At 41.6% G+C, this 27,551-nt stretch overlaps 1 protein-coding gene across 3 annotated transcripts in view; it reads left to right on the top strand.

Annotated features, from left to right (window-relative positions):
- tmem8b (transmembrane protein 8B) overlaps positions 1–27,551 on the top strand; it is a 211,091-nt gene that overhangs the window by 90,040 nt on the left and 93,500 nt on the right. For all 3 annotated transcript variants that reach the window (XM_061981821.1, XM_061981823.1, XM_061981822.1), the window contains 2 exons: positions 1,141–1,412; positions 15,628–16,004. In XM_061981821.1, the coding sequence (XP_061837805.1) occupies positions 1,141–1,412; positions 15,628–16,004 (649 nt within the window). The remainder of the gene's footprint in view (positions 1–1,140; positions 1,413–15,627; positions 16,005–27,551) is intronic.

Raw genomic sequence — 27,551 nt, 5'->3', positions numbered from 1 at the left:
AATGGTTTCGCGCAGGGCATTGTCAAAGTTGTTAGTTAGGTTATCAATAGAGCCGACATAATTTGGGAATGGTGCCATTACCGAAGGCAGTAGGTCAGCAAGAGTCATCGTTGTGGCAGCATTAATGTTGCAGCTGCTATAGCAGTTATTATTATTATTAGTTTGTTGACAATGAGTCAGAACTTCGAATTTTATAAGGTAATGATCGGACATTACTTTAGTATACGGGAGTACCATAACTTTGGAGGTGGTGACACCCCTGACCAGCACTAGATCTATCGTATTACCGTTGCGATGCGTAGGTTCATTTATTATTTGTGTAAGGCCACAGCTATCAATTATAGTCTGGAGCGCCACGCACTGAGGGTCCGATGGGGTATTCATATGGATATTAAAGTCCCCCATTATGATTATATTGTCTGCGTGCGTCACTAGATCAGCAACGAACTCTGAGAATTCATTGATAAAGTCCGAGTAGGGCCCTTGCGGCTCCAGACAGATTTGTTTTTGTATTTTTGGTTCAATATGGCTCTTTCAACATTTTGGGTTGCCGACCCCTGAGTTAGGCAGTTGCACAATCGTATTGTTATTTTTGTCTATTCTTACATGGGAAAAAAACTAAAGTAAAAATGTAAGAAAAAAAGAACAAAAAAATTGGTATGTAATTAAAAAACCTGAAATGTTCTAATTAATAATTAATAATAATTAACATAGTCACCTGTACATAATATCTGCTTTTAGCATTTTTTTTTGGTAAAAAAATATCAATATGGCCCCCATATACTTTGACTTGTTGGAAAAAGTTTGGACACCCCTGAACTAAAGTATCAAAGGTATCGATATTTTGATTTGAGGATTGATATTATAACGAAAAGATTTCAGTATCACTACCCGTGCCATAAAAGTACCAATTCGGTGCCCATCCTGCAATACATAAAGTTGTTAAAGAACAATATCATTAATTTAAAAAAAAAAAGTGCCACCAGTACATCACTTTTTACATGCTCAAGAAATATAAACATATTCAGACCTAATACTTATTTCCAATCTTTATGATAGTATGAAATGAACAACAGACATATGGTACAATGTAACATAAATCTATTCTAAGATGTTTTTTCTCTCTCTCTCTGTGTGCAGAGTGTTCGTTCCCAATTACGTATCCAAAGTCAAAGTTCAGCTGGTGAACTGCGGCATGAAGGACAAAAGCAACGACACTTCTTGTCCCGTGGTGTTGAAGATTCGAGCGCGGGCGCCGCCTGTGCACAACTCAAGTGCCCTCGACTGCAGGGAGTGGAACCCTTGTGAGTTGGATGCCTCTGTGCCGGCATGGGAACAATGGTACTACATCCTGGTGGAGAGATACAACGCCAACTCCAACGTCTACTTTCGCATCGGAGTGCAGGTCACAGGTGAGTGGAGTGTCAACATGACGGCAGATACCTGGACGGTAGAAAGAGGTCCAATTCAAGGTCTCTATCACACCGTTTTTCAACCTTTTTACAGCCAAGGCACATTTTTTTCATTGGAAAAATCCGGAGGCACAACACCAGCAAAAATCATTAAAAAAAATTAACTCAGTAGTCGATATTGAAAATAAAAAGTTATTCTCGCAATTGTTGAATATGACTTTAAACCATAGTGAATTATAGTTAAGTGAATTATATTTATATAGCGCTTTTCTCTAGTGACTCAAAGCGCTTTATATAGTGAAACCCAATATCTAAGTTATATTTAAACCAGTGCGGGTGGCACTGGGAGCAGGGAGGTAAAGTGTCTTGCCCAAGGACACAACGGTAGTGACTCGGATGGCGGAAGCGGGAATCGAACCTGGAACCCTCAAGTTGCTGGCACGGCCACTCTACCAACCGAGCTATGCCGCCCCATAACCATAAACCATAAACGATAACCCACTATGCAACAGCTCTTGTGACCTATCACGTCACGCCATGACTTAGAGTGTTTTTGGTGTTTTCCTGTGCGTACTGTTTTAGTTGTAGTTTTTCGCTCCTACAAACCCCGTTTCCATATCAGTTTAGAAATTGTGTTAGATGTAAATATAAACAGAATACAATGATTTGCAAATCAATTTCACCCATATTCAGTTGAATATGCTACAAAGACAACCTATTTGATGTTCAAACTGATAAACATTTTTTTTTTTACAAATAATCATTAACTTTAGAATTTGATGCCAGCAACACGTGACAAAGAAGTTGGGAAAGGTGGCAATAAATACTGATAAAATTGAGGAATGCTCATCAAACACTTATTTGGAACATCCCACAGGTGTGCAGGCTAATTGGGAACAGGTGGGTGCCATGACTGGGTATAAAAACAGCTTCCCAAAAAATGCTCAGTCTTTCACAAGAAAGGATGGGGCGAGGTACACCCCTTTGTCCACAACTGCGTAAGCAAATAGTCAAACAGTTTAAGAACAACGTTTCTCAAAGTGCAATTGCAAGAAATTTAGGGATTTCAACTTCTACGATCCATAATATCATCAAAAGGTTCAGAGAATCTGGAGAAATCACTCCACGTAAGCGGCATGGCCGGAAACCAACATTGAATGACCGTGACCTTCGATCCCTCAGACGGCACTGTATCAAAAACCGACATCAATCTCTAAAGGATATCACCACATGGGCTCAGGAACACTTCAGAAAACCACTGTCACTAAATACAGTTTGTCGCTACATCTGTAAGTGCAAGTTAAAGCTCTACTATGCAAAGCGAAAGCGATTTATCAGCAACATCCAGAAATGCCGCCGGCTTCTCTGGGCCCGAGATCATCTAAGATGGACTCATGCAAAGTGGAAAAGTGTTCTGTGGTCTGACGAGTCCACATTTCAAATTGTTTTTGGAAATATTCGACATCGTGTCATCCGGACCAAAGGGGAAGCGAACCATCCAGACTGTTATCGACGCAAAGTTCAAAAGCCAGCATCTGTTATGGTATGGGGGTGCATTAGTGCCCAAGGCATGGGTAACTTACACATCTGTGAAGGCACCATTAATGCTGAAAGGTTTTGGAACAACATATGCTGCCATCTAAGCGCCGTCTTTTTCATGGACACCCCTGCTTATTTCAGCAAAACAATGCCAAGCCACATTCAGCACGTGTTACAACAGCGTGGCTTCGTAAAAAAAGAGTGCAGGTACTTTCCTGGCTCGCCTGCAGTCCAGACCTGTCTCCCATCGAAAATGTGTGGCGCATTATGAAGCGTAAAATACGACAGCGGAGACTCCGGACTGTTGAACGACTGAAGCTCTACATAAAACAAGAATGGGAAAGAATTCCACTTTCAAAGCTTCAACAATTAGTTTCCTCAGTTCTGTCATGTCTGTGTGATCATGTTTTTGTTTTGGTCATGTTCGTTTTGGGTTTTGGACTTTTTGTGCACTTTTGTTTTGTCACCATAGCAACCATTAGTTTTCACCTGTCACGTCACGCACCTGTTTCACGTTTTGAGTCACGCACCTGCTTTCACTAATCATGTCCATAGTATTTAAGTTCATTCTTTTCAGTTTGTCGTTCTGACGACATCCCCGCATTTATACTCTCAACACACTTATGACCCTTGCTGTGCTTTTTCATGCCGTTTTTGTCCATGCCAAGTAAGTTTTGTTTATTATTGCCACAGTTAGTGTTTTTTTGTTGTTCATAGTTTTTGCCTTTGTGCAAGTGTTTGGTTTCATAGTTTGTTCTCCGCCATTGTGCGCGCCTTTTGTTTACTTCCTTGTTTTTGTAGTTCTAGTGTTTCAATAAAAAATGTACCTTCATTCCCGTCTCGCCCGAGACAACTTTCCGTTGCATCCCGGAAAAGCAAACACCCAGGACCAAGTCTTGACAGTATGTCGTCAGCAAGATAGCTTTTCCGCACGTAAGTTGGCCGAGTTGGACAATTTGGATGAGGCTTCTTGGGAGGTGCTGCGCGCCATGGAGGCAGAGACGCTGCGCTTTTCCCCCAGGGAGCGCAGGGGGATGATGTGGGGGAATGGAGGCAAGTTGGTGCCAATTGGTGCGTCACCTCAGCCACGGAAGCGCCGCCAAAGGCGAGGGACGCCAGGAAAGACTTCCGCGAGCGGGCAGGACACGCCGCTCCCACAAGCCCCTCCCCCTCCGGGCGGAAGCAAGCAGCAGCCAGCCCGGCTTCGCCCTGATGACATCACAGACCAGGATTTTTTTTTAAACTCTTTTTGTTTTGATCACCCGCCTCCAGCAAAAGACTCTAATGCCATGTCTTTGATAAAACATTATCAAAACATGTTTTTAGAAATCAGGTCTAATCAGTCCAAGCCACGTCCCAAATTTCATGCCCCGCCCCCCAAGACTCATGTCCCGCCCCCGTCACAATTTTTTTCTTTTTTTCCGCCCACACAACCCCAGGTGGGGGATAAAGAAAAACATTGTGGCCAATTTAAAGGGGAAGTTTCGGCCCCCCTCCTGTCCTCCCTCCGCCCACCCCTAGAGGGAGTTCCAGACCGCAGGGAGCGCGTCTGGTATCCGCCCCTTGAGGGGGGGGGGCTAGGGCTGGGAATTGTTCAGGTGGGGTGGCTCTGCATCACCATGCCAAGCCACAGCCTCCAGCACGGCCGCCACCACCAGTCTTCCGACCTGCCAAGCCACAGCCTCCAGCACGGCCGCCACCACCAATCTTCCGACCTGCCAAGCCACAGCCTCCAGCACGGCCACCACCACCGGTCTTTCACCATGCCAAGCCGCAACCCCCAGCTAGGCCACCTCCACCTGCTCCAAGGCTAGCTCTACGGCTAGCACCTGTCGCAGCTCCACGGCTAGCACCTGTCGCAGCTCCACGGCTAGCACCTGTCGCAGCTCCACGGCTAGCACCTGTCGCCGCACCAAGGCTAGCACCAGCTCCACCACGCCAAGTTCCACGGCAGACTCCAGTACTCGCACCACGCCTAGCCGCATCATGCCAAGCTCCGGTACCAGCTCCAAGCCGCCAAGCACTGCCAAGCCAAGACCAAGCACTGCCAAGCCAAGACCAAGACCCTCAACGCCAAGTCCAAGACCAAGACCCTCCACGCCAAGACCAAGACCCTCCACGCCAAGTCCAAGACCATGACCCTCCACGCCAAGTCCAAGACCAAGACCCGCCACGCCAAGACCAAGACCAAGACCAAGACCCGCCACGCCAAGACCAAGACCAAGACCAAGACCAGCCACGCCAAGACCAAGACCCGCCACGCCAAGACCAAGACCAGGACCCGCCACGCCAAGACCAAGACCAAGACCCGCCACGCCAAGACCAAGACCAAGACCCGCCACGCCAAGACCAAGACCAAGACCCGCCATGCCAAGACCAAGACCCACGCCAAGACCAAGACCCACGCCTAGACCAAGACCAAGACCCACGCCGAGCTTCGCCACCTGACGCGCCACGCCGAGCTTCACCGCCTGACTCACCACGCCAAGCCACGCCTGCCACGATGACGACGCGCCTGCCTCCTCGTCGGCTACGGATATGGCCGCTACCTGGTCGCCCGCCATGCCAAGTGCGCCCACCTCCCAGTCGGCCACGAATGTGGCCAATCCCTGGGCGCCCGCCTCGCCTGCTGCAGCGGCGTTCCACTCGCCGCCGCCACTTGACTTTGCCTCGGTGGATTCGGGGCCACTTGGGCTGGCGACCCACCGCCATGTTCCCCTCCCGCCCTCCCATGACTCTTGTTATTTTTTTTTTCCTTTTTGGACATCTGGTATCTGTCCTTAAGGGAGGGGCTCTGTCATGTCTGTGTGATCATGTTTTTGTTTTGGTCATGTTCGTTTTGGGTTTTGGACTTTTTGTGCACTTTTGTTTTGTCACCATAGCAACCATTAGTTTTCACCTGTCACGTCACGCACCTGTTTCACGTTTTGAGTCACGCACCTGCTTTCACTAATCATGTCCATAGTATTTAAGTTCATTCTTTTCAGTTTGTCGTTCTGACGACATCCCCGCATTTATACTCTCAACACACTTATGACCCTTGCTGTGCTTTTTCATGCCGTTTTTGTCCATGCCAAGTAAGTTTTGTTTATTATTGCCACAGTTAGTGTTTTTTTGTTGTTCATAGTTTTTGCCTTTGTGCAAGTGTTTGGTTTCATAGTTTGTTCTCCGCCATTGTGCGTGCCTTTTGTTTACTTCCTTGTTTTTGTAGTTCTAGTGTTTCAATAAAAAATTTACCTTCATTCCCGTCTCGCCCGAGCCAACTTTCCGTTGCATCCCGGAAAAGCAAACACCCAGGACCAAGTCTTGACAAGTTCCCAATCGTTTATTGAGAGTTGTTAAAAGAAAAGGTGATGTAACACAGTGGTGAACATGCCCTTTCCCAACTACTTTGGCACGTGTTGCAGCCATGAAATTCTAATTTCTAATTTGCAAAAAAAAAATTAAGTTTATGAGTTTGAACATCAAATATCTTGTCTTTGTAGTGCATTCAATTGAATATGGGTTGAAAAGGATTTGCAAATCATTGTATTCAGTTTATATTTACATCTAACACAATTTCCCAACTCATATGGAAACAGGGTTTGTATTTTGGTGGCTTTTCCTGTTTTGTCTTCCTTTGAGCGCTATTCCCCGCACCTGCTTTGCTTTAGCAATCAAGACTATTTAAGTTGTGCAGACGCTATCTTTCTTTGTGTGGACATTGTTGATTGTCATGTCATGTACGGATGTACTTTGTGGACGCCATCTCTGCTCCACACGTGTAAGTCTTTTCTGTCGTCCAGCATTCTGTTTTTGTTTACTTTATAGCCAGTTCAGTCTTAGTTTTGTTTTGCATAGCCTTCCCTAAGCTTCAAAGCCTTTTCTTAGCGGAACTCGCCTTTTGTTTATTTTTGGTTTAAGCATTAGATAGCGTTTGGCCTGCACGCTGCTTCCCGCTGTCGTCTGCATATCGTGATCACGACAAACCATCGTCGTCGTTCCCGACATCTACAAAACAATTAGCTACCTGATGCCATCTACGGATATGGAAGAGTATGACACGGTTACTCTGCCGAGCTCTAGACAGTACAGACACTCAACAACGGCACATTATTTGCGGATTATAATTACTGGTTTGCAAAAAATATTTTTCACCCATTTAAGTGAAATTACATAGACTCCCATGGCACACCAGACTGTATTTCATGGCACAGTGGTTGAAAAACACTGCTCTATCAGATATGCAGTGATGGGCAGTAGCAAGCTACATGTAGCTATGCTACGTAGCTTAACTAAATTTTCCTGCAGATTGGTGGTAGCTTAACTACTTTTTTAACAAGTAGCTTTTCCTGTAGATTAGCTACTTTTAGAGCCATGTAGCCAGGTAGCTTACATCAAAGCTACATGCTACAAAGACAGAAAATGGACTGTGACAATGACCTGGATGAATGAGAACATCCGTATATTTGGAGAAAATCCATGATGATTGGTTGGGGTTTGAGTCAATGTTCGCTCTAATTGTTCATGTGTGTGAGCAAACTCAAAAACTCCTTGAGCATTGAGTGGAGCACATGTGAGCAACATGCACGCTGTGGCCACACCAGCAGCACACCTGTGCCAAACCTACTAAATAACAAGTTAAATGTTTTATTATTACAATCAAATGACAGCAGTCATTTCCATGAGATGATTTTTTAATATAAGTGTTTTGGCCCGCTTACAATGAAAATAACACATTTGTTTTTCATGAGCTGTGTACTAGTGTTGTATGTCTGGGTGGGGGTCCTGCTTTGGAAATAAGTTGTACCCATTTCAGATATCGCATTTAGTTCCCATTAAAACATTCACATGTTGCACAATTAGATGTACGCATGGGACCATGTTACATTCTTGTTTGTAAATTTATTTTTTAAATATTTTTATGAGTATTTCATTACAGTAAAACATTTTTTACCATAAAAACAACATTGTAACCATTTTTCCATTTACAGTAATACATAATAAAAATAACAATGGTAGAATTTAGGGCGAAACTTTGGCAGCTCAGTTGGATCAATTTTACCATAAAAAAACATTCCATTTACAGTAACATGCTGTAAAAACTACCACTCATTTTTCCAGTAAAATTCTGGCGACTGAACTGCCGTTTAAAAAAAATAAAATACAAAGATTTATTTACAATATACATAAAAATATAATAGTAAAATGCACAGGCAATTATGTAACATCATGAGGCGAATCCTTGTACATTTATATTCATATCGTTGTGGTTTGTGCAGCCCTTTGAGGCATTTGTGATTAAGGGCTATATAAATAAACATTGATTGGTATACTGTATTGACATTGTTACAAGTGACCCTCTGAGGGCAGCCATAACTGCTATGTGGCCCCCAATGAAAACGATGTGATGTTTTCTATGTAAAATCTAGCATCTTTATACCTTTTAATTGTTAGTGAAGACTGTATTCGTGTTTAGAGAGTCGCTGAAAATGAGCTTCCCCTACCTGAAAGACCAGCAGTCACCACTGACATAAACTACAAAGATGTGTTTTAAAAGGACTGTAAATTAAAAATCAAACGATGACCCCTTTAAGTCAATTTGATTTCTATCGCACAGATTGAGACGTTATCTCAAGGCACCCAAGGACATGAAGCCTGTCTAGATCCACACTCCTTATACATGAAAGGAAACTCACTTCTAAGGACCTTGAACGCCCTGCCTAGACCAGACCTCTGCTTCCATTAATCAATAGAAACCAGGGTTGTCTCAATAACAATATTTTGGTACTGGTACCCAGTGTTTCCCACAGGACAGGCATCTATTTGTGGTGGTGTGGTCGGGGGGCGGGGGGTGACGGCGGCAGCGGCGATGACCAAGAAGAACGCGTAGTTGGAATATAAGTACAACACTTTATGTACATATTTATCTCATTTAAATTACCGACAGGAAGGCGAGAAACACTTTATTTCAACAGACTCTGGCGCCGTACCTGTCGTCAAAACTCCAAAGACCGACTGCACAGTTGCGCTAACAAAATAAGAGTCTCAGAAAGCTGGCGTGCACAAGCTAGCAAGCTACGGAGTTTGCCGACAATGTATTTCTTGTAAAGTGTATACAAAGGAGTACAGAAGCTGGACAAATAAGATGCCAAAAACCAACCACTTTCATGTGGTATTGGACAGAAAGGAGGACTTTTTTTCTCCTCCATTCGAAAATGCGGACATTATCAGCACCACTGTCTGATTCCAATCAGTGCAAGTCATCAGAATCAGGTAATACACCAACTTATATTCTTGTCTTCATGAAAGAAAGGAATCTATATGTGTTAAACATGCTTGTATTATCTTTAAACACCTTTAACTTGTTAACAATATTAACTATATGTGTTAAACATGCTTGTATTGTCATTAAACACCTTTAACTTGTTAACAATATTAACTATATGTATTAAACATACTTGTATTATCATTAAACACCTTTAATTTATTAACAATATGTGTTAAACATGCTTGTATTATCTTTAAACACCTTTAACTTGTTAACAATATTAACTATATGTATTAAACATACTTGTATTATCATTAAACACCTTTAATTTATTAACAATATTAACTATATGTGTTAAACATGCTTGCATTATCATTAAACACCTTTAACTTGTTAACAAAAACATATATTTCATAAATAAGTAAATATAAATTATATATATGAATGAGGTAGAGCCCCATGACTTGATCAATTGAAAAGTAGCTCGCCTGCAGAAAAAGTGTGAGCACCCCTGAGTTACACTCATCTGAACAGGTCAGCCACTTGTTTAAAGCCCGATCACAGTTGATATCTTGAAATGAAGGGCCTTTAATGGCCAAAACATTAACCTGGACAACATTTTAACAGCTGGTTGGCTCAGATTTTATTCTTTTCATTGCATTCACATGCTGCAGTGGACAGTGGACAATTTAGCTTCATTATTAATGCAGTATCTGAAGCACCGTCTCCACGTGTGTTTATTGACAACAGGGTTATAACCTGGACACGTTAGCTCGTCGGTATTGTAACACATGACGTGACAACAGCGGCGGTGTTAATGAAGCAGCGTCAGGCTCCTCACAGTCAGTGAAACGCTCGGTGAAATCGCGGATTAACGTTAAATATATGACGAGCCGCGAGCGATGCAGCTATAACTTATCTACCTACAACCTATATTACCCTCGCATTTTGATCCGATCGGTCCGTTCTTTTACTCCGCCGTCTTCTTCTTCTTCTTCTGGCCCACCAGGTGAATTAAGTGCTATTGGCGGAGTTACAATGCACAGTAGGCTACCGCCACCTACTGCACCGGAGTTGTAACTACAAGGTACATTCACAGACAGAGTCCCATTGCTTTTATGAGTGGTCGAGCGAGTCAAAAGCCGAAAAATCCATTTGTGGCGGGCCGCCACAAATAAATGAATGTGTGGGAAACACTGGGTACCGGTACCAACATTTTGATACTTTTCAGTACTATTCTATTTTGAACAAAAAATCTTACGGTACATTGAATATATGTTTATTATTGCAATCAAAGAACAATTTAGTCCTTAAATAAAATAGTGAACATACCAGACAGCTTGTCTTTTAGTAGTAAGTAAACAAACAAAGGCTCCTAATTAGTTTGCTGACGTATGCAGTAACATATTGTGTCATTTATCTACCTATTATTTTGTCAATATTATGAAGGACAAACTGTAAAAATGTATTATTAATCTACTTGTTCATTTACTGTTAATATCTGCTTATTTTCTGTTTCAACATGTTCTATCTACACTTCTGTTAAAATTTAATAATCACCTATTCTTCTGTTGTTTGATAGTCTTTGATTCTTTGATAAGACATCATGTGTCCAGGGACATATTTCGTGAGTTTATAAACATAATATGAATATAAAAAAAGGAGAAAAGATTTTGTGACGATAAAAAATATCGATGTAATCATAGTAGTATCGGCTAGATACGCTATTGTAATTGGTATCATTACAGTGGATGTTAGGTGTAGATCCACCCATGGCATTTGTTTACATTCAGGGGTGCTAGCTTGCTGTGAGCTATTGTATCCTCCTAGGGTGTGTAGTGAAGCCTGTTTAGCTATTCCTCGTACTCCAGTGATAATGATACTGGTAAGAAACTTACTTTATTTGTCGCCATGGAGGCGAGGATTAGTGATTTAGAAGTAGCTAAAACACTGCCGATTGCGGATGGACGTTAGCTGCTAGCTATCTAGCCATGTCTTAAAGCACCTCTTCCTGAAGGTGTTTCAGTGTTATACCTTCACCTTTATCAAAATGCGTCCATTCTCCCTTTTCTGTCTACACACTGTGTCTGCTTGTAAATACTTCGTGTGTGTGTGCTGCCGAACATGCTCCTCTACTCGTAAAATCAGCAATGTCACGACGTGACCTAAACAAAAATAAAATAAAATGGGGAACCGGTACTTTTCAAACATTGTACCATTTTCGATTCACTAGTACCGTGATACTATACTAGTACCGGTTTACCGTACAACCCGAATAGAAACATAAATTCAGATTACATTTAATCTTCAAGCAAAATTTAAAGCGTTGTAGGGCAGAAGTATCCAGACCCAAGAGGCCCCTAAGGAGGCTTGTCGCTGAAGCACTAAAGAGTCTGTTAGTCCCGCGTTAAAGTGCAGCATGTTGTTTTAAGCTCGTGAAGAGCAAAAATATCCTGTGCTCTCATTCCCCGCGGGGGGGTGGAAACTGCGGGAAGTCCGCTACCGCGCAAAGACACCCCCCTCCCCCCCATCATCCCCCTCCCACTGCTCGACATTGTGCTATACAGTGCACCTTGTCACCATGGCAACACAGGCACTAATTATTCAGTCTGTCTTTTCCCCTGCTGGCCAGGCTGATCTTACTTGACCTTTAGCAGGTTTCAACTGAAGACCACTTCAGGACCATCCAGAGCGCATCTTGCTCTAGTAGGACTTTTCCAACAGGAAACTAGGCTGCCCTTTATTATTTACTATTGTTGTTTTTGCAATGCAGGTTCTCTGTAGACAATTTGGCATTGAAGGGGGAAGAACACAAGCCAAATCTTTGGATTATGAATGTTATTGAGTTATCGAGCCGCCCCTCGACATTTTGATTATTCCCACTGATATTAAAATTCCTATCACAGCTGCAGCCAACTGCCTTAAGTGTTTTAACAGCCTGAACAAACTACTTTACAAACCATGCAGAGAAATAACATTTGCGCAAAGCAGGCCGGGCTCCAGAAACCTTTGCAGTCCTTCTCCCTGGGGAAGCGCTGCTGTTTGACTGTCGCCATCAATGACCATTTCCCAGCGAGTCGCTTTGTGTTCAGTGAAAGCACACTGCCGCGCAATTACCGTGAATCTCTGTCTCATTAAAAAGCTTCCTGTTTACATAGGAGAAGCCTGCCGAAGGGGATGATCTGCAAACGACTCTTTTGCTGAGCGAGCGCGCCTAATACTGCAAGTGAAATAAGACGGCCTGTTATTTCTTGTATGTGGGAGACGGGCTGTGGATTAACAACAGCCCCCGCGTTCACCCTCACGCCCACTGTGGCGCCTCAAGTAAAGTGTTAGGAACTGTCAAAACACCAGCATAAATCTCATCATTTTACATTGAAGAGGAAAATGAAGGCAAGCTACTTGTAAATGAATGGAAACATCCGTAGACGTTAGGGTTGTACGGTATACTGGTACTAGTATAGTATCGCGGTACTAATGACTCAATAACGGTACTATACTCTGTTTGAAAAGTATCGGTTCGCCATATTATTATTTTTTTACAGGCATGACGGCGCGTCGTCACGTCGTGACATTGCTGGTTTTACGAGCAGAGGAGCACGTTCGGCAGCGCACAATCACGGAGTACTTACAAGTAGACACAGTGTGTAGACAAAAAGGGAGAACAGACGCATTTTGGCCTAAAAACTAACGATAAAGGTGAAGTTATAACACTGAAATGCCCTCAGGAAGAGGTGCTTTAAGACATGGCTAGCTAGCTGGCAGCTAACATCCATCCGCAGTCGGCAGTGTTTTAGCTACTTCTAAATCACTAATCCTCGCCTCCATGGCGACAAATTTCTTACAAGTATCATCCCTGCAGGACGAGGAATAGCTAAACATGCTTCACTACACACCCTAGGAGGATACAATAGCTCACCGGCGTCACAATGTAAACCCATGGGTGGATCTACACCTGACATTCACTGTAATGATACCAAGTACAAGAGCGTATTTAGTCGCTACTACTATGATTACATCGATATTTTTTATCATCACTTTTTACTGTTTGTCCTTTATAATGTTGACAGAATAAAAAAAAAGAAGATAAATGACATAATATGTTACTGCATACGTCAGCAGACTAATTAGTCTTTGTTTGTTTACTTACTACTAAAAGACAAGTTGTCTAGTATGTTCACTATTTTGTTTAAGGACTAAATTGTTCTTTGATTGCAATAATAAACATATGTTTAGATAGATAGATTTTTTGTGAAAATAAAGCCAAAAATGCCGTTTTTTTGTGGTCCCCTTTTTTTTTACAAAAGTATCAAAGTATCGAAATACATTTTGGTACTGGTACTGGTACCAAAATATTTGTATCGAGACAACCCTAGTATACGTACTACCCTAATGTAAATCATTCATTACAAGATGGTAGGGGTGCACAAAAAATCGATTCACATCCGATTCGCAATTCCTTTTAATCCCGATTGTAAATCGATTCAGAATTTTCAAAAATCGATAAAAAAAAGAATGCACTTTTTAAAATATGTTCACCATGCAACCAGAAGAACATTTTAAAACTTTTAACTTGTTTTGAAAAAGTTTCATTATAAATGTTGAACCAAATAAAACATTGCGAGAAGCTGTTTGAATCGATAATCGCTTTGGATCGATTCTGAAGCGATAATCGTGTTGAATCGATTCTGAATCGATTCTGAATCGAGTCGTCGCCCCAGGAATGGAAACCGGGTTTCTTCGGGTCATTACAAAGGAATAAAAGCCATTATATTGATTTTGTGGAAATTAAGGTTTTAAATGGGATTAAAAAGCATTAAATACTAGGGGTGTAAAAAAAAAAGAAGAGATTTTCAGATTAACCGTGATTCCTATTTGTAATGATTCTTAATCGAATAAAACAAATCTAAAATCTTTTTTTTTTTTTGTCCTGGCCAGGCACTCAGACAAATCCTATTGTTGATGTAGATGATCTACAGTCGCGATCAAAAGTTTACATATACTTGTAAAGAACATAATGTCATGGCTGTCTTGAGTTTCCAATAATTTCTACAACTCTTATATTTTTGTGATAGAGTGATTGGAGCACATACTTGTTGGTCACAAAAAACATTCATGAAGTTTGCTTTTTTTATGAATTTATTATGGGTCTACTGAAAATGTGACCAAATGTGCTGGGTCAAAAGTATACATACAGCAATGTTATTATTTGGTTACATGTCCCTTGGCAAGTTTCACTGCAATATTTTTGACCACTCCTCTTGACAAAATTCGTGCAGTTCAGCTAAATTTGTTGGTTTTCTGACATAGACTTATTTCTTCAGCATTGTCCACACGTTTAAGTCCGGACTTTGGGAAGGCCATTCTAAAACCTTAATTCGAGCCTGATTTAGCCATTCCTTTACCACTTTTGACGTGTGTTTGGGGTCATTGTCCTGTTGGAACACCCAACTGCGCCCAAGACCCAACCTCCGGGCTGATGATTTTAGGTTGTCCTGAAGAATTAGGAGGTAATCTTCCTTTTTCATTGATCCATTTACTCTCTGTAAAGCACCAGTTCCATTGGCAGGAAAACAGGCCCAGAGCATAGTATTACCACCACCATGTTTGACGGTAGGGAAGGTGTTCCTGGGATTAAAGGCCTCACCTTTTCTCCTAAAAACATATTGCTGGGTATTGTGGCCAAACAGCTACATTTTTGTTTGGACTGGCCTGCCTGTAGTCCAGACCTGTCTCCCATTGAAAATGTATGGCACAATATGAAGCGTAAAATACGGCAACGGAGACCCCGGACTGTTGAACAAATTAAGCTGTACATCAAGCTAGAATGGGAAAGAATTCTGCCTGAATAGCTTCAAAAATGTGTCTCCTCAGTTTCCAAACGTTTACTGAGTGTTGTTAAAAGGAAAGGCCATGTAACACAGTGATAAAAATTCCTCTGTGCCAACTTTTATGCAATGTGTTGCTGCCATTTAATTCTAAGTTAATGATTATTTGCAAAAAAAAAACAAATTTCTCAGTTCGAACATTAAGTATCTTGTCTTTGCAGTCTATTCAATTGAATATAAGTTGAAAAGTTTTTGCAAATCATTGTATTCTGTTTTTATTTACCATTTACACAACGTGCCAACTTCACTGGTTGTGGGTTTTGTAGAAAACACATTTAAAGGCCAGAATAAAAAGTCTATGACTGTATTGATTTATTTTTAAACTGCAATGGTGCTTGAAAATAAATGTTCTGTTAACTAGGTACAGATGTAGTTTGCACATTTACACCACTCAGCAATTTTGTGCTAAAGGACACTTCAGTAGCACTCAGACCAGACAAGAGTCCCCATTGTGTGGTGTGGAGTGATTAGGACACAGTGATGGAATCCATGACTATAAACATGCAGGTTTTAACCTCCTCTCTGCATTTTGTCCAAGATTGCACCAAGTCCAACACGTCCAAGGAGCAGTCGGAGGCGCCAGGCTCCTCCATGAACATGCCACAGTCTTTTGGCACGGCCATGGCGTTCTCCTTGTCCGACACCCTCTCCATGGCGGCGCCGTCCCACAACGCCACTCAGCTGCACACCTCAGGGGACAGTGTGGTGTACCTGGCCACGCCCACGGACACTGACAAGTGCTGGCCTATCCGCCCGACTCTGCGCAACGAGCTGGACACCTTCTCCGTGCACTTTTACGTCTTTTTTGGTCCAAATATATCCGTGCCGCCCGACAAGGCGGCCGTGTTCGCCATCAACTTGATGCCCGCCTTGGACAGTGGTGGCGTGCTCAACATGGAGCTGAAACTCAACATGGTGAGTACGATATATATTCTACTATTGGGAATCACAACACGCTGCAACATTTATCCACAGATTTATTTCAAGTCTTTGTTGCTGTCCAAAGTGCGGCCCGGGGGCCATTTGTGGCCCCGCATCAAATTTTTTTTAACGGCCCGCGGCACATTCTAAAAATACTATTAGTAAAAAAAACATAAGAAGTAGAACAAAAGGGCAAACAGGCCTACAGTTTACGAGAAAATTGACACCAATAACACAAAGCTGCCATGCAGGCAGTTCTTTCTTTAAACTATCATTGCTCAAAAACTATCAATGGCTCAAAATCAACGTTGTTATGAATTATTGACCTATTCCAGGCTCCAATTACTTCAAAACAAATCTTCCACTTTGAGATATGTAAACACTAGGCTTGTACGGTATACTGGTACTAGCAGTGGTGTGCCGTCAGGGCCAGCAAGGCCTTCTATGCTGGCCTAACATAACCAGAAGTCATGATCATAATTAAAGATGAAGTTATTTTTTTATTTACTTTCCCTAAATATCTAAAATTATTCATATTCTCTTCATGTCATATTATGCTCCTTCCAGTGCTGTTGTTTTTAGTTTTAGTTTGTATCCAATCAGAATTCACCTAGCTTATGTTACCATGCTGTACCAAATCTTCCCGAGGCCTTCAGAATCAACAATGCGGGCAACGTAAGCGATCGGGCACATACAGGTGATAGACAGTTACGATAGCCAATCAGATCACGAGCTGTTGTCAGTAAGGCCTTCTAGCTGGAAGCTAGCTCAGCTGTTCTGGCGATGAAATGGGTAAGTGACCACCATTTCCACTCGAATAAGCGAACTACGAGGGGTACCAGTAGCTTATACGGCGTCAAATAGATGCTACAAATTGTGAGATCAAATTTTAATTTTTTTTTTTACTTTTAATATGTTTTTTGCATTTTTAATTTTGACAATACCACATAAGATATGTTTTAATTGCTGATGCGTTTTAATTGATTTTTAAATGCACCGGAAAATAACCCGTTTTGTACACTGTTGAGGTGATTCAATGCACAATAGTGCGTAAATGTGTTTCTGTATAGAATTTCTCCTGCAATGGTCATGTAGTGACATAAATGATTGTATTTTGAGAGGTAATCATTGAAGTCGGACATCACTGAAGGCCTCGGTGGGAAACGCACGGCCCGCCACTGGGTACTAGTATAGTATGTACTTTGTTTGAAAAGTACCGGTTCCTCTTTTTTTTTTTTTTACGGGCATGACGGCGTGTCGTGTGACATTGCTGGTTTTACGAGCAGAGGAGCATGTTCGGCAGTGCACAATCACAGAGTACTTACAAGCAGACAAAGTGTGTAGACAGAAAAGGGAAAACGGACGCATTTTGGCCTAACAACTAAAGATAAAGGTGAAGTTATAACACTGAAACGCACTCAGGAAGAGGTGCTTTAAGACATGGCTTGCTAGCCAGCAGCTAACATCCAGCCGTAGTCGGCAGTGTTTTAGCTACTTCTAAATCACTAATCCTCGCCTGGGTTATTGGTGACATGCAGAAAAGTTGCAATTTTAAAGTAAATTTTGTCAGGCAAAGTGTATTAACCCACTGTTACTGAGAGTGCTATATATCACATTTCTCATGTGTGTTTATGCTTGCTTACCTCACAAAACAAACTGTTATTGGCTCTACAGCCTTCCCGGCGAATCTTCACTTCCCATATTTTTCTCCTCCAGGGGTTCTTCCTGCATTTTTTGCGAATGGTCCTTTCCCACGCCGCACAACAGGCCATGTTTACACGCTAAACAGTCTTTAATGAATAGAAATGTAAAATGAGGACGTGCAGTGTCGCTTTGCTGCGGATTCTAGCTGTTTCGTAGCATGGCGCCCTGTAGTCACGTGAGTGCCTTTTGACCAGTCAGTGAGGAGATCCCTTGAAACTGGGTTGGCCATACTCTCTATGAACGACTCAGGGGAGAGGGCTGGCTACCGTGTGCGATCCAAGGTCTGGAGCGGCTTGCCTGTGCATAACTGATGCCACTACAATTTATATTGGACAGTGGGGTTGCGCCATTGGAACCAAGAATTTCTTTGACAAAGAGCATAAAAAACTTGATGAAGCAATTTCTGTAGAAATTGCGCGTGAATGCTGAGGTTGAACTGAAATGCTGATGGAATGTAGAACGAATGTAAGAATAGTTTGAATGTTGAAGAGCTGACGCTGAACTGAAATTCCTCCTTACATGATATCGCGGGCCTCTTTAAATGATGTGGCGGACCACGGAAAGTGATGTTGCGGACGACTTAAAATTATGTAGCGGGCCTCCTTTAATGATGTGGCGGGCCATGTAAAATGGTGTGGCGGGCCACCTTAAATGATGTATCGGGTCTCCTTAAATGATGTGGCGGGTCTCCTTAAATGATGTGGCGGGCTACTTAAAATTATGTATCGGGCCAACTTAAATGATTTGGCAGGCCTCCTTAAATGATGTATAGGGCCACCTTAAATGATGTGGCGAGCCACATTAAATGATGTATCGGGCCACCTTAAATGATGTATCGGGCCACCTTAAATGATGTGGCGGGCCACGTTATATGAAGTGGCGGGCCACATTTAATGATGTGGCGGGCCTCATTAAATGATGCTGCGGACCACTTAAAATAATGTGGTGGGCCACAAAGTCATGTGTCGAGCCACATAAAATTATGTGGCGGACCATATGAAATAGTGTGGCAGGCCTCGTTAAATGATGTGGCGGGCCCTATAAAGTAATGTGACGGGCCACCTTAAATGACGTGGCGGGCCACTTTTTATGATGTGGCGGGCCACATTGAATGATGTGGTGGACCACTGAAAATAATGTGGTGGGCCACAAAGTGATGTGGCGAGCCACCTGAAATGATGTGGCTGGCCACGGATAATGATGTGGCGGACCATATTAAATAGTGTGGCGGGCCCCATTAAATGATGCGGCGGGCCCTATGAAGTAATGTGGTGGGCCACATCAAATGATGTGGCGGGCCATTTTTTATGATGCAGCAGGCCACATTGAATGAATTGGCTGGCCTCCTTAAATGATGTGGCGGACCACTTAAAATAATGTGGTAGGCCACAAAGTGATGTGGGCTGGCCAGAAAAAATTATGTGGCGGACCATATGAAATAGTGTGGCGGGTCACAATAAATGATGTGGCGGTTAACAATAAATGATGTGGCTGGCCACGTAAAATGATGTGGCGGACCATATGAAATAGTGTGGTGGGTCACAATAAATGATGTGGCGGGTAACAATAAATATTGTGGCTGGACATGTAAAATGATGTGGCGGGCCACATTGAATGAAGTGGCTGGCCTCCTTAAATGATGTGGCGGACCACTTAAAATAATGTGGTAGGCCACAAAGTGATGTGGCTGGCCAGAAAAAATTATGTGGCGGACCATATGAAATAGTGTGGCGGGTCACAATAAATGATGGGGCGGGTAACAATAAATGATGTGGCTGGCCACGTAAAATGATGTGGCGGACCATATGAAATAGTGTGGTGGGTCACAATAAATGATGTGGCGGGTAACAATAAATATTGTGGCTGGACATGTAAAATTATGTGGCGGACCATATGAAATAGTGTGGCGGGTCACAATAAATGATGTGGCAGACCACATAAAATAAAGTGGCGGACCATGTGAAATAGCGTGGCGGGTCAAACAAATGAGGTGGCGGGACACATTAAATGAGGTGGCAGGCCACATCTGGGCCCCAGTTCTTAAGTCTGACACCTGAGCTTCAGTAGGTCAGGCCCGTAATGTATTTCATGACAGTTGTATGTGTCATTTCTTGATAAAGAACACAGCATAATGAAATAGAAAAAGGTTGTAAATCGTCAACCCAATAAAAACTGACATGGGTCCCGTTTTAGGAAATCTGCCATACTGGGAAGGTCATGTGATTACATTTACTTGATTAATGGAGTCAATTCACACTGATCAGGAATCCAATATGAATTGTTGCTCAAGTTGCCCTGGTGTACAAGTTGAGACAGACCCAACAGTGCCTCTGCTGGTTGCAGTCAAGGAGTGCAAGCCATTTGCCCTCATATGCCTTAAAGGGGAACTGCACTTTTTTTTTTTTTAATTTGCCTCTCGTTCACAATCATTATGAAAGACATGATGAGAGATGGATTTTTTTTTTTGCATTCTGAATACTGAATAAGGGTAAATTAAAAGTCAGTTTACAGCAGAGCCAATGGGAGCTCCACTATTCCACACATACAATTCGATAAATAAGCATTCAAAAAGCGCACTCAATTCACATTTCGTGACTTGATTATTAACCAAGTGTTAGTTATATTTTTATTATAAGTGCTAACACAGACTGACTATTTATAGCGACGACATGTGGGCCTACGTTTACATCATTGTGTGTTCTGCTGCTTCCTCGATTCCTTTGCTCGTCAAACTTTATTGTAGATCATAAATCCTGCCGCTCACCTGGATAGTAGAAGGACGAGGACGTATTCGGACAAGTTGGTACACTTTGACAGCCAATTTAGACCCGTAAATAGTAAGAACAACACAAAAATAAGCTTGGTTCCACCCTCCCTTTTCTTCGCAAGGATTATGAATCATTCTTCATCTAAACGGGAAATATACAAGATTATATCATTCGGCATCCTAATGACAGCAGACGTTGTGCAGTAAGGGATGTTTTATTATGTTTGTTGGCTCTCATGAAGTCTGCAGTGAGCAGAAATCAGTGATGGAAAAAAAAAAGCAAACGTGATGCATTCTTGCAATTAATGCTTAAAATGATCAAAAGACGTAAATATTCAATGTTATAATAAATGTTACTACATTACATATATGCTTACATCATGTATATAAAACACCAATAGAGGTGTTTGGATGTTTTTTAGGGGCTCTATTGGCAGAATTTAACGACTCACATCGGATCCATTGTAAGTGGACTTTTATATACATTTACTGTATTTTTCCAACTATAAGGCGCACTTAAAATCCTTTCATTTTCTCAAATATTGACAGTGCACCTTATAACCCGGTACGCCTAATGTACGGCATAATTCTGGTTGCGCTTACTGACCAGGAAGCAATTTTATTTGGTACATGGTGTAATGATAAGTGTGACCAGGCTGTCATACATAAGCGATACGTGTAGACCAGGGGTGCTCACACTTTTTCTGCAGGCGAGCTACTTTTCAATTGATCAAGTCGTGGGGATCTACCTCATTCATATATATAATTTATATTTACTTATTTATGAAATATATGTTTTTGTTAACAAGTTAAAGGTGTTTAATGATAATGCAAGCATGTTTAACACATATAGTTAATATTGTTAATACATTAAAGGTGTTTAATGATAATACAAGCATGTTTAATACATATAGTTAATATTTTTAACAAGTTAAAGGTGTTTAAAGATAATGCAAGCATGTTTAACACATATAGTTAATATTGTTAACAAGTTAAAGGTGGTTAAAAATAATACAAGCATGTTTAACACAAATGGTTAATATTGTTAACAACTTAAAGGTGGTTAAAGATAAAACAAGCATGTTTAACACATATAGTTAATATTGTTAACAACTTAAAGGTGGTTAAAGATAATACAAGCATACAAGCATGTTTAACACATATAGTTAATATTGTTAACAACTTAAAGGTGGTTAAAGATAATACAAGCATGTTTAACACATATAGTTAATATTGTTAACAAGTTAAAGGTGGTTAAAGATAATACAAGCATGTTTAACACATATAGTTAATATTGTTAACAAGTTAAAGGTGGTTAAAGATAATGCAAGCATGTTTAACACATATATTTAATATTGTTAACAAGTTAAAGGTGGTTAAAAATAATACAAGCATGTTTAACACAAATAGTTAATATTGTTAACAACTTAAAGGTGGTTAAAGATAAAACAAGCATGTTTAACACATACAGTTAATATTGTTAACAACTTAAAGGTGGTTAAAGATAATACAAGCATACAAGCATGTTTAACACATATAGTTAATATTGTTAACAACTTAAAGGTGGTTAAAGATAATACAAGCATGTTTAACACATATAGTTAATATTGTTAACAAGTTAAAGGTGGTTAAAGATAATACAAGCATGTTTAACACATATAGATTCCTTTCTTTCATGAAGACAAGAATATAAGTTGGTGTATTACCTGATTCTGATGACTTGCATTGATTGGAATCAGACAGTAGTGATGATAACGTCCGCATTTTCGAATGGAGGAGAAAAAAAGTCCTCCTTTCTGTCCAATACCACATGAAAGTGGTTGGTTTTTGGCATCTTATTTGTCCAGCTTTCGTACTCCTTTGTATACACTTTACAAGAAATACATTGTCGGCAAACTCCGTAGCTTGCTAGCTTGTGCACGCCAGCTTTCTGAGACTCTTATTTTGGTAGCGCAGGCAGGATGAAGCAGAGCTTTTATTGTGCAACTGTGCAGTCGGTCTTTGGAGTTTTGACGACAGGTACGGCGCCATAGTCTGTTGAAATAAAGTGTTTCTCGCCTTCCAGTCGGTAATTTTAATGAGCTGGCAGCAGCCAGCGTCATCTCAGAAGACCCTCGGGTGCCGTGAATGTCAATCAAGTGACGAAAGTGACGTCATAGTGAAGATTTATGATCGCTCATTTTTAGGACTATTTTTTTAATGCCAGGCTGGTGATCGACTGACACACCCTCCGAGATCGACCGGTAGATCGCGATCGACGTAATGAGCACCCCTGGTGTAGACTGTAATGGCAGTAAACAACACCAAAACTTTAAATGTTCCATTGAGAATATAAAACATTACACACGGCGCTCAAAAATCTGTCAAAATATTTTAGTACGACGTCGGTAAGCTATGAGGCCGCTCACCTTGATGGATTGTCGGCGCATTAAACATACAAATATTATTATGGTGTGTGTATAAGGACCGCAAAATGGCACTTATTAGCAGACATATTATCTGGCGTTTTGTTTCACAATATTATGCAGAAGCAACTTTTCTTTCCTTCTGGTACCTGCTGATGTGTATTTGGGATCTGCATAAGTCCTGAAAATGTGAGCGTGTCTGCCATTGTAGTCCGTGCCGACACGGTAGTCATAAGCTTCTTCTTTTTCTCTACTTTCTTATGGGACATTCATCTTCCGCTGTTACCATTTGTAATATAAAGTGGTGTAAAGTTCTTCCTTATATCTGTCAGTAGACTAGCTATCAAAGCGCTAAAAACTGTAGTGAGTTTACATAATTCACCCAAGGAACTTTAGTTATTAGAGGGTTCCGGTCGGACGGTTTTTCACGGGATACATTTCCGGCGTTGTTGCACTAGTGAGCCACAGATGAGGAGATGCTTCTCCGTTATTGATTTAAGTAAAGTCTAAATGTCATTAAAAACAGTTAGCTCCATCTTTTGACACTTCTTCCACTTCCGTCCTTGCACGCTACACCGCTACAACAAAGATGACGGGGAGAAGACGCTGTCGAAGGTGAGCCACGTAAATAAGATCTCCCACAAAACGGCACAGCCTGTAGAGACTGTCAGGAAGCTACTTGAAAATGGTCTGTAAAACATCATCTATGCAACACTTTCACCAAAGAACCACCATTACATGTTGTGTAGACCACAAGGAAGTGTTTTACATTTAGAAAAAAATCATAATATGACCCCTCTAATGCGCCTTATAATCCAGTGCGCCTTTTGTATGGAAAAATGCCTTAATAGACCCGCTCATCGGCAGTGCGCCTTTTAATCCGGTGCGCCCTATGGTCCGAAAAATACAATATTTGATATTTAGAAAAAAATCCATCCGTCGTCATATCTGTCATAATGATTGTGAACGAAAAAAGTCCAGTTCCCCTTTAAACCATCCATCCATCCATTTTCTACCGCTTATTCCCTTCGGGGTCGCGGGGGGCGCTGGAGCCTATCTCAGCTACAATCGGGCGGAAGGCGGGGTACACCCTGGACAAGTCGTCACCTCATCACAGGGCCAACACAGATAGACAGACAACATTCACACTCACATTCACACACTAGGGCCAATTTAGTGTTGTCAATCAACCTATCCCCAGGTGCATGTCTTTGGAGGTGGGAGGAAGCCGGAGTACCCGGAGGGAACCCACGCAGTCACGGGGAGAACATGCAAACTCCACACAGAAAGATCCCGAGCCTGGGATTGAACCCCAGACTACTCAGCACCTTCGTATTGTGAGGCAGATGCACTAACCCCTCTTCCACCGTGCTGCCAATCAAGGATAAATTGTACAGCAACATAAACGATCAACAAATTCAGGAATGTGTTATCATGCCCATCCCCAATGGCGAATGTTAATCATGTGGGAGCAGAGAGCGACCCAAGAGAGACGTCAGGGTGGACTCCTGACACTCTGCAGTGTATTAAAGGCATGAAGAATATGCCAGGAGGAGTTTGATGTGTCTTTGTTAACTTGTCCTTCAGCCGGTAATGGCATTAGCAATGCACCTGCAGCGACTCTGGAGGTCTACAGGGAGACACAAGCTGCCAGATGGACTTTTAATAGAAAGCAGTCAGTCAGTGTTGAAATAACAAGAGGATGACACATCCAATTCCAACTGCAGACTTTGATTGTTCCCTGCAAATGCATACGGCTGCACAATATGTCTTTTTCATGTCTTCATGGCACGCTGACTGATCTCAGCTCTTAGTGGCAAGTCCTTCTCATTTAGTCTATGCCACAGCATCAGATCTTATACAAATTGTGCCTTGGCAAGACAAGACAATACTTTACTGATAAGGTTTACCTAACATTTGAGTAATATTCTGTTATGAACTGTCTTTGGTTGGATCCAAGATGCTCCAGCATGAGGCAGGCAAAGCATCTCAGAAAAAGTTTCAGTAACCAAACAACAATGAACTGCCGGTACAAAGAAACACCAAGCGTTAAATAAAGATGTGTTCACACGTAATGTTTCTCAAAACACTGTGAAGCGTTTCTGAACTATGTCAGTAAGCCTTTCTCAACTCATCTGTGGATGTTCTCATTCATCCAGGTCATGGTAGTCTCAGGACATTCACCCCGTCGCAACTGGACTCTTTGGTTTGTCTTGGAAAGGGTTTCGCTTCTCATCCAAGTAGGCGTCATCAGCTCATGCTCATAGACTTATATTGGTCAGATCTAGTCTTTGACTTAGATTGGTCTGATCTAGTCTTAGACTTAGATTGGGCAGATCTAGTCTTAGACTTAGATTGGGCAGATCTAGTAATAGACTTAAATTGGGCAGATCTAGTCGTAGACTTAGATTGGTCTGATCTAGTCTTAGACTTAGATTGGGCATATCTAGTCTTAAACGTATATTGGTCAGATCTAGTCTTAGTCTTAGATTGGGCAGATCTAGTAATAGACTTAGATTGGTCATATTTAGTCTTAGATTTAAATTGGGCAGATCTAGTAATAGACTTAGATTGGGCAGATCTAGTCTTAGACTTAGATTGGGCAGATCTAGTAATAGACTTAGATTGGGCAGATCTAGTCTTAGACGTAAATTGGTCAGATCTAGTCTTAGACTTAGATTGGGCAGATCTAGTAATAGACTTAAATTGGGCAGATCTAGTCTTAGACTTAGATTGGGCAGATATAGTAATAAACTTAGATTGGGCAGATCTAGTCTAAGACTTAGATTGGGCAGATCTAGTCTTAGCCTTAGTTTGGTGAGATATAGTCTTAGACTTCGATTGGGCAGATCCTGCTGATGACTCCCTGCATGACTCAGACTTGCTAGGGAGGCATATTTCTCCCCCGAGTTTGACCAAACTCTTAATTGTAAACCTCATGGACATTTGACCTGACAGCTGATGCTCTAATTTGATGGGCAACACGACATTTGTGATTGTTTGAAGTAGGCCACTTTGTCAGGACCCCAGATGCTGCAAACAGGTGATGTTTCATCCTGAAACACAGTCCGACTCACTGCTGTTCCCTTCTCTTCCACATTGTGTGACACACAAACACCTCTTTCATCTCCAGTGAACACACACATGAAATTGATCATCTCCTCATCTGAAAGCGCCTGCAGGAAAGCAAACAGGCACTTTTCCCCCCGTTTCTTCCTCTCCAGGAAATGAGATTAATGGAGTGAATAATTCATTTGATGGTTTATTGATCGGTGTGCTGGAGTGACAGTGATTACTGTCACCTCCGTAGTCAGGCGTCATTAGTAACTCCTGTTTTAGCTTTTGTTCGGAAAATAAACCGTACGTGGTTATATTCTGGGCTGAGACATGTTCTTGTGAGAGCCTGTCATGCTATAGACGCCTTCTCTCAAGCCGTGAGCACCAACACCCTGTCTGCATTGTCGGTATCTAGAAAAAACAGTGATAGGAAAACAATCTGTGGCCAGAAATGATAAAGGAAATATGGACAGTGGACAAAATTACACATATATTACATCTGAGGGAAGACCTGTTCCAGAGAAGTTAGCTGAAGGGGATAATTTATTTAAAAAACATATTCATGATACTTATCTTCGGTAAAGAAACACCCTTTAGACCAAGGGTCGCCAAACTCTTTGACTCGGGGGCCACATAGGGTCAAAAGAATTTGCTGTGGGCCAGGCTATCTATGTATATATGTATGTTTATATAGATAGATAGCACTTTATTGATTCCTTCAGGAGAGTTCCCTCAGGAAAATTTAAATGTATGTATGTATGTATGTATGTATGTATGTATGTATGTATGTAGGTATATATGTACATATATTAATTGTTTATATGTATGTATGTGTGTATATATATGTATATGTATATATATATATATATATATACAGGTAAAAGCCAGTAAATTAGAATATTTTGAAAAACTTGATTTATTTCAGTAATTGCATTCAAAAGGTGTAACCTGTACATTATATTTATTCATTGCACACAGACTGATGCATTCAAATGTTTATTTCATTTAATTTTGATGATATGAAGTGGCAACAAATGAAAATCCAAAATTCCGTGTGTCACACAATTAGAATATTACTTAAGGCTAATACAAAAAAGGGATTTTTAGAAATGTTGGCCAACTGAAAAGTATGAAAATGAAAAATATGAGCATGTACAATACTCAATACTTGGTTGGAGCTCCTTTTGCCTGAATTACTGCGTTAATGCGGCGTGGCATGGAGTCGATGAGTTTCTGGCACTGCTCAGGTGTTATGAGAGCCCAGGTTGCTCTGATAGTGGCCTTCAACTCTTCTGCGTTTTTGGGTCTGGCATTCTGCATCTTCCTTTTCACAATACCCCACAGATTTTCTATGGGGCTAAGGTCAGGGGAGTTGGCGGGCCAATTTAGAACAGAAATACCATGGTCCGTAAACCAGGCACGGGTAGATTTTGCGCTGTGTGCAGGCGCCAAGTCCTGTTGGAACTTGAAATCTCCATCTCCATAGAGCAGGTCAGCAGCAGGAAGCATGAAGTGCTCTAAAACTTGCTGGTAGACGGCTGCGTTGACCCTGGATCTCAGGAAACAGAGTGGACCGACACCAGCAGATGACATGGCACCCCAAACCAT

Source organism: Nerophis lumbriciformis, linkage group LG24, assembly GCF_033978685.3.
Source record: "Nerophis lumbriciformis linkage group LG24, RoL_Nlum_v2.1, whole genome shotgun sequence".
In the NCBI taxonomy this organism is placed as follows: Eukaryota; Metazoa; Chordata; class Actinopteri; order Syngnathiformes; family Syngnathidae; genus Nerophis; species Nerophis lumbriciformis.
The sequence above is the reverse complement of the archived record's forward strand: the minus strand, read 5'-3'. Positions and strand labels throughout refer to the sequence as shown.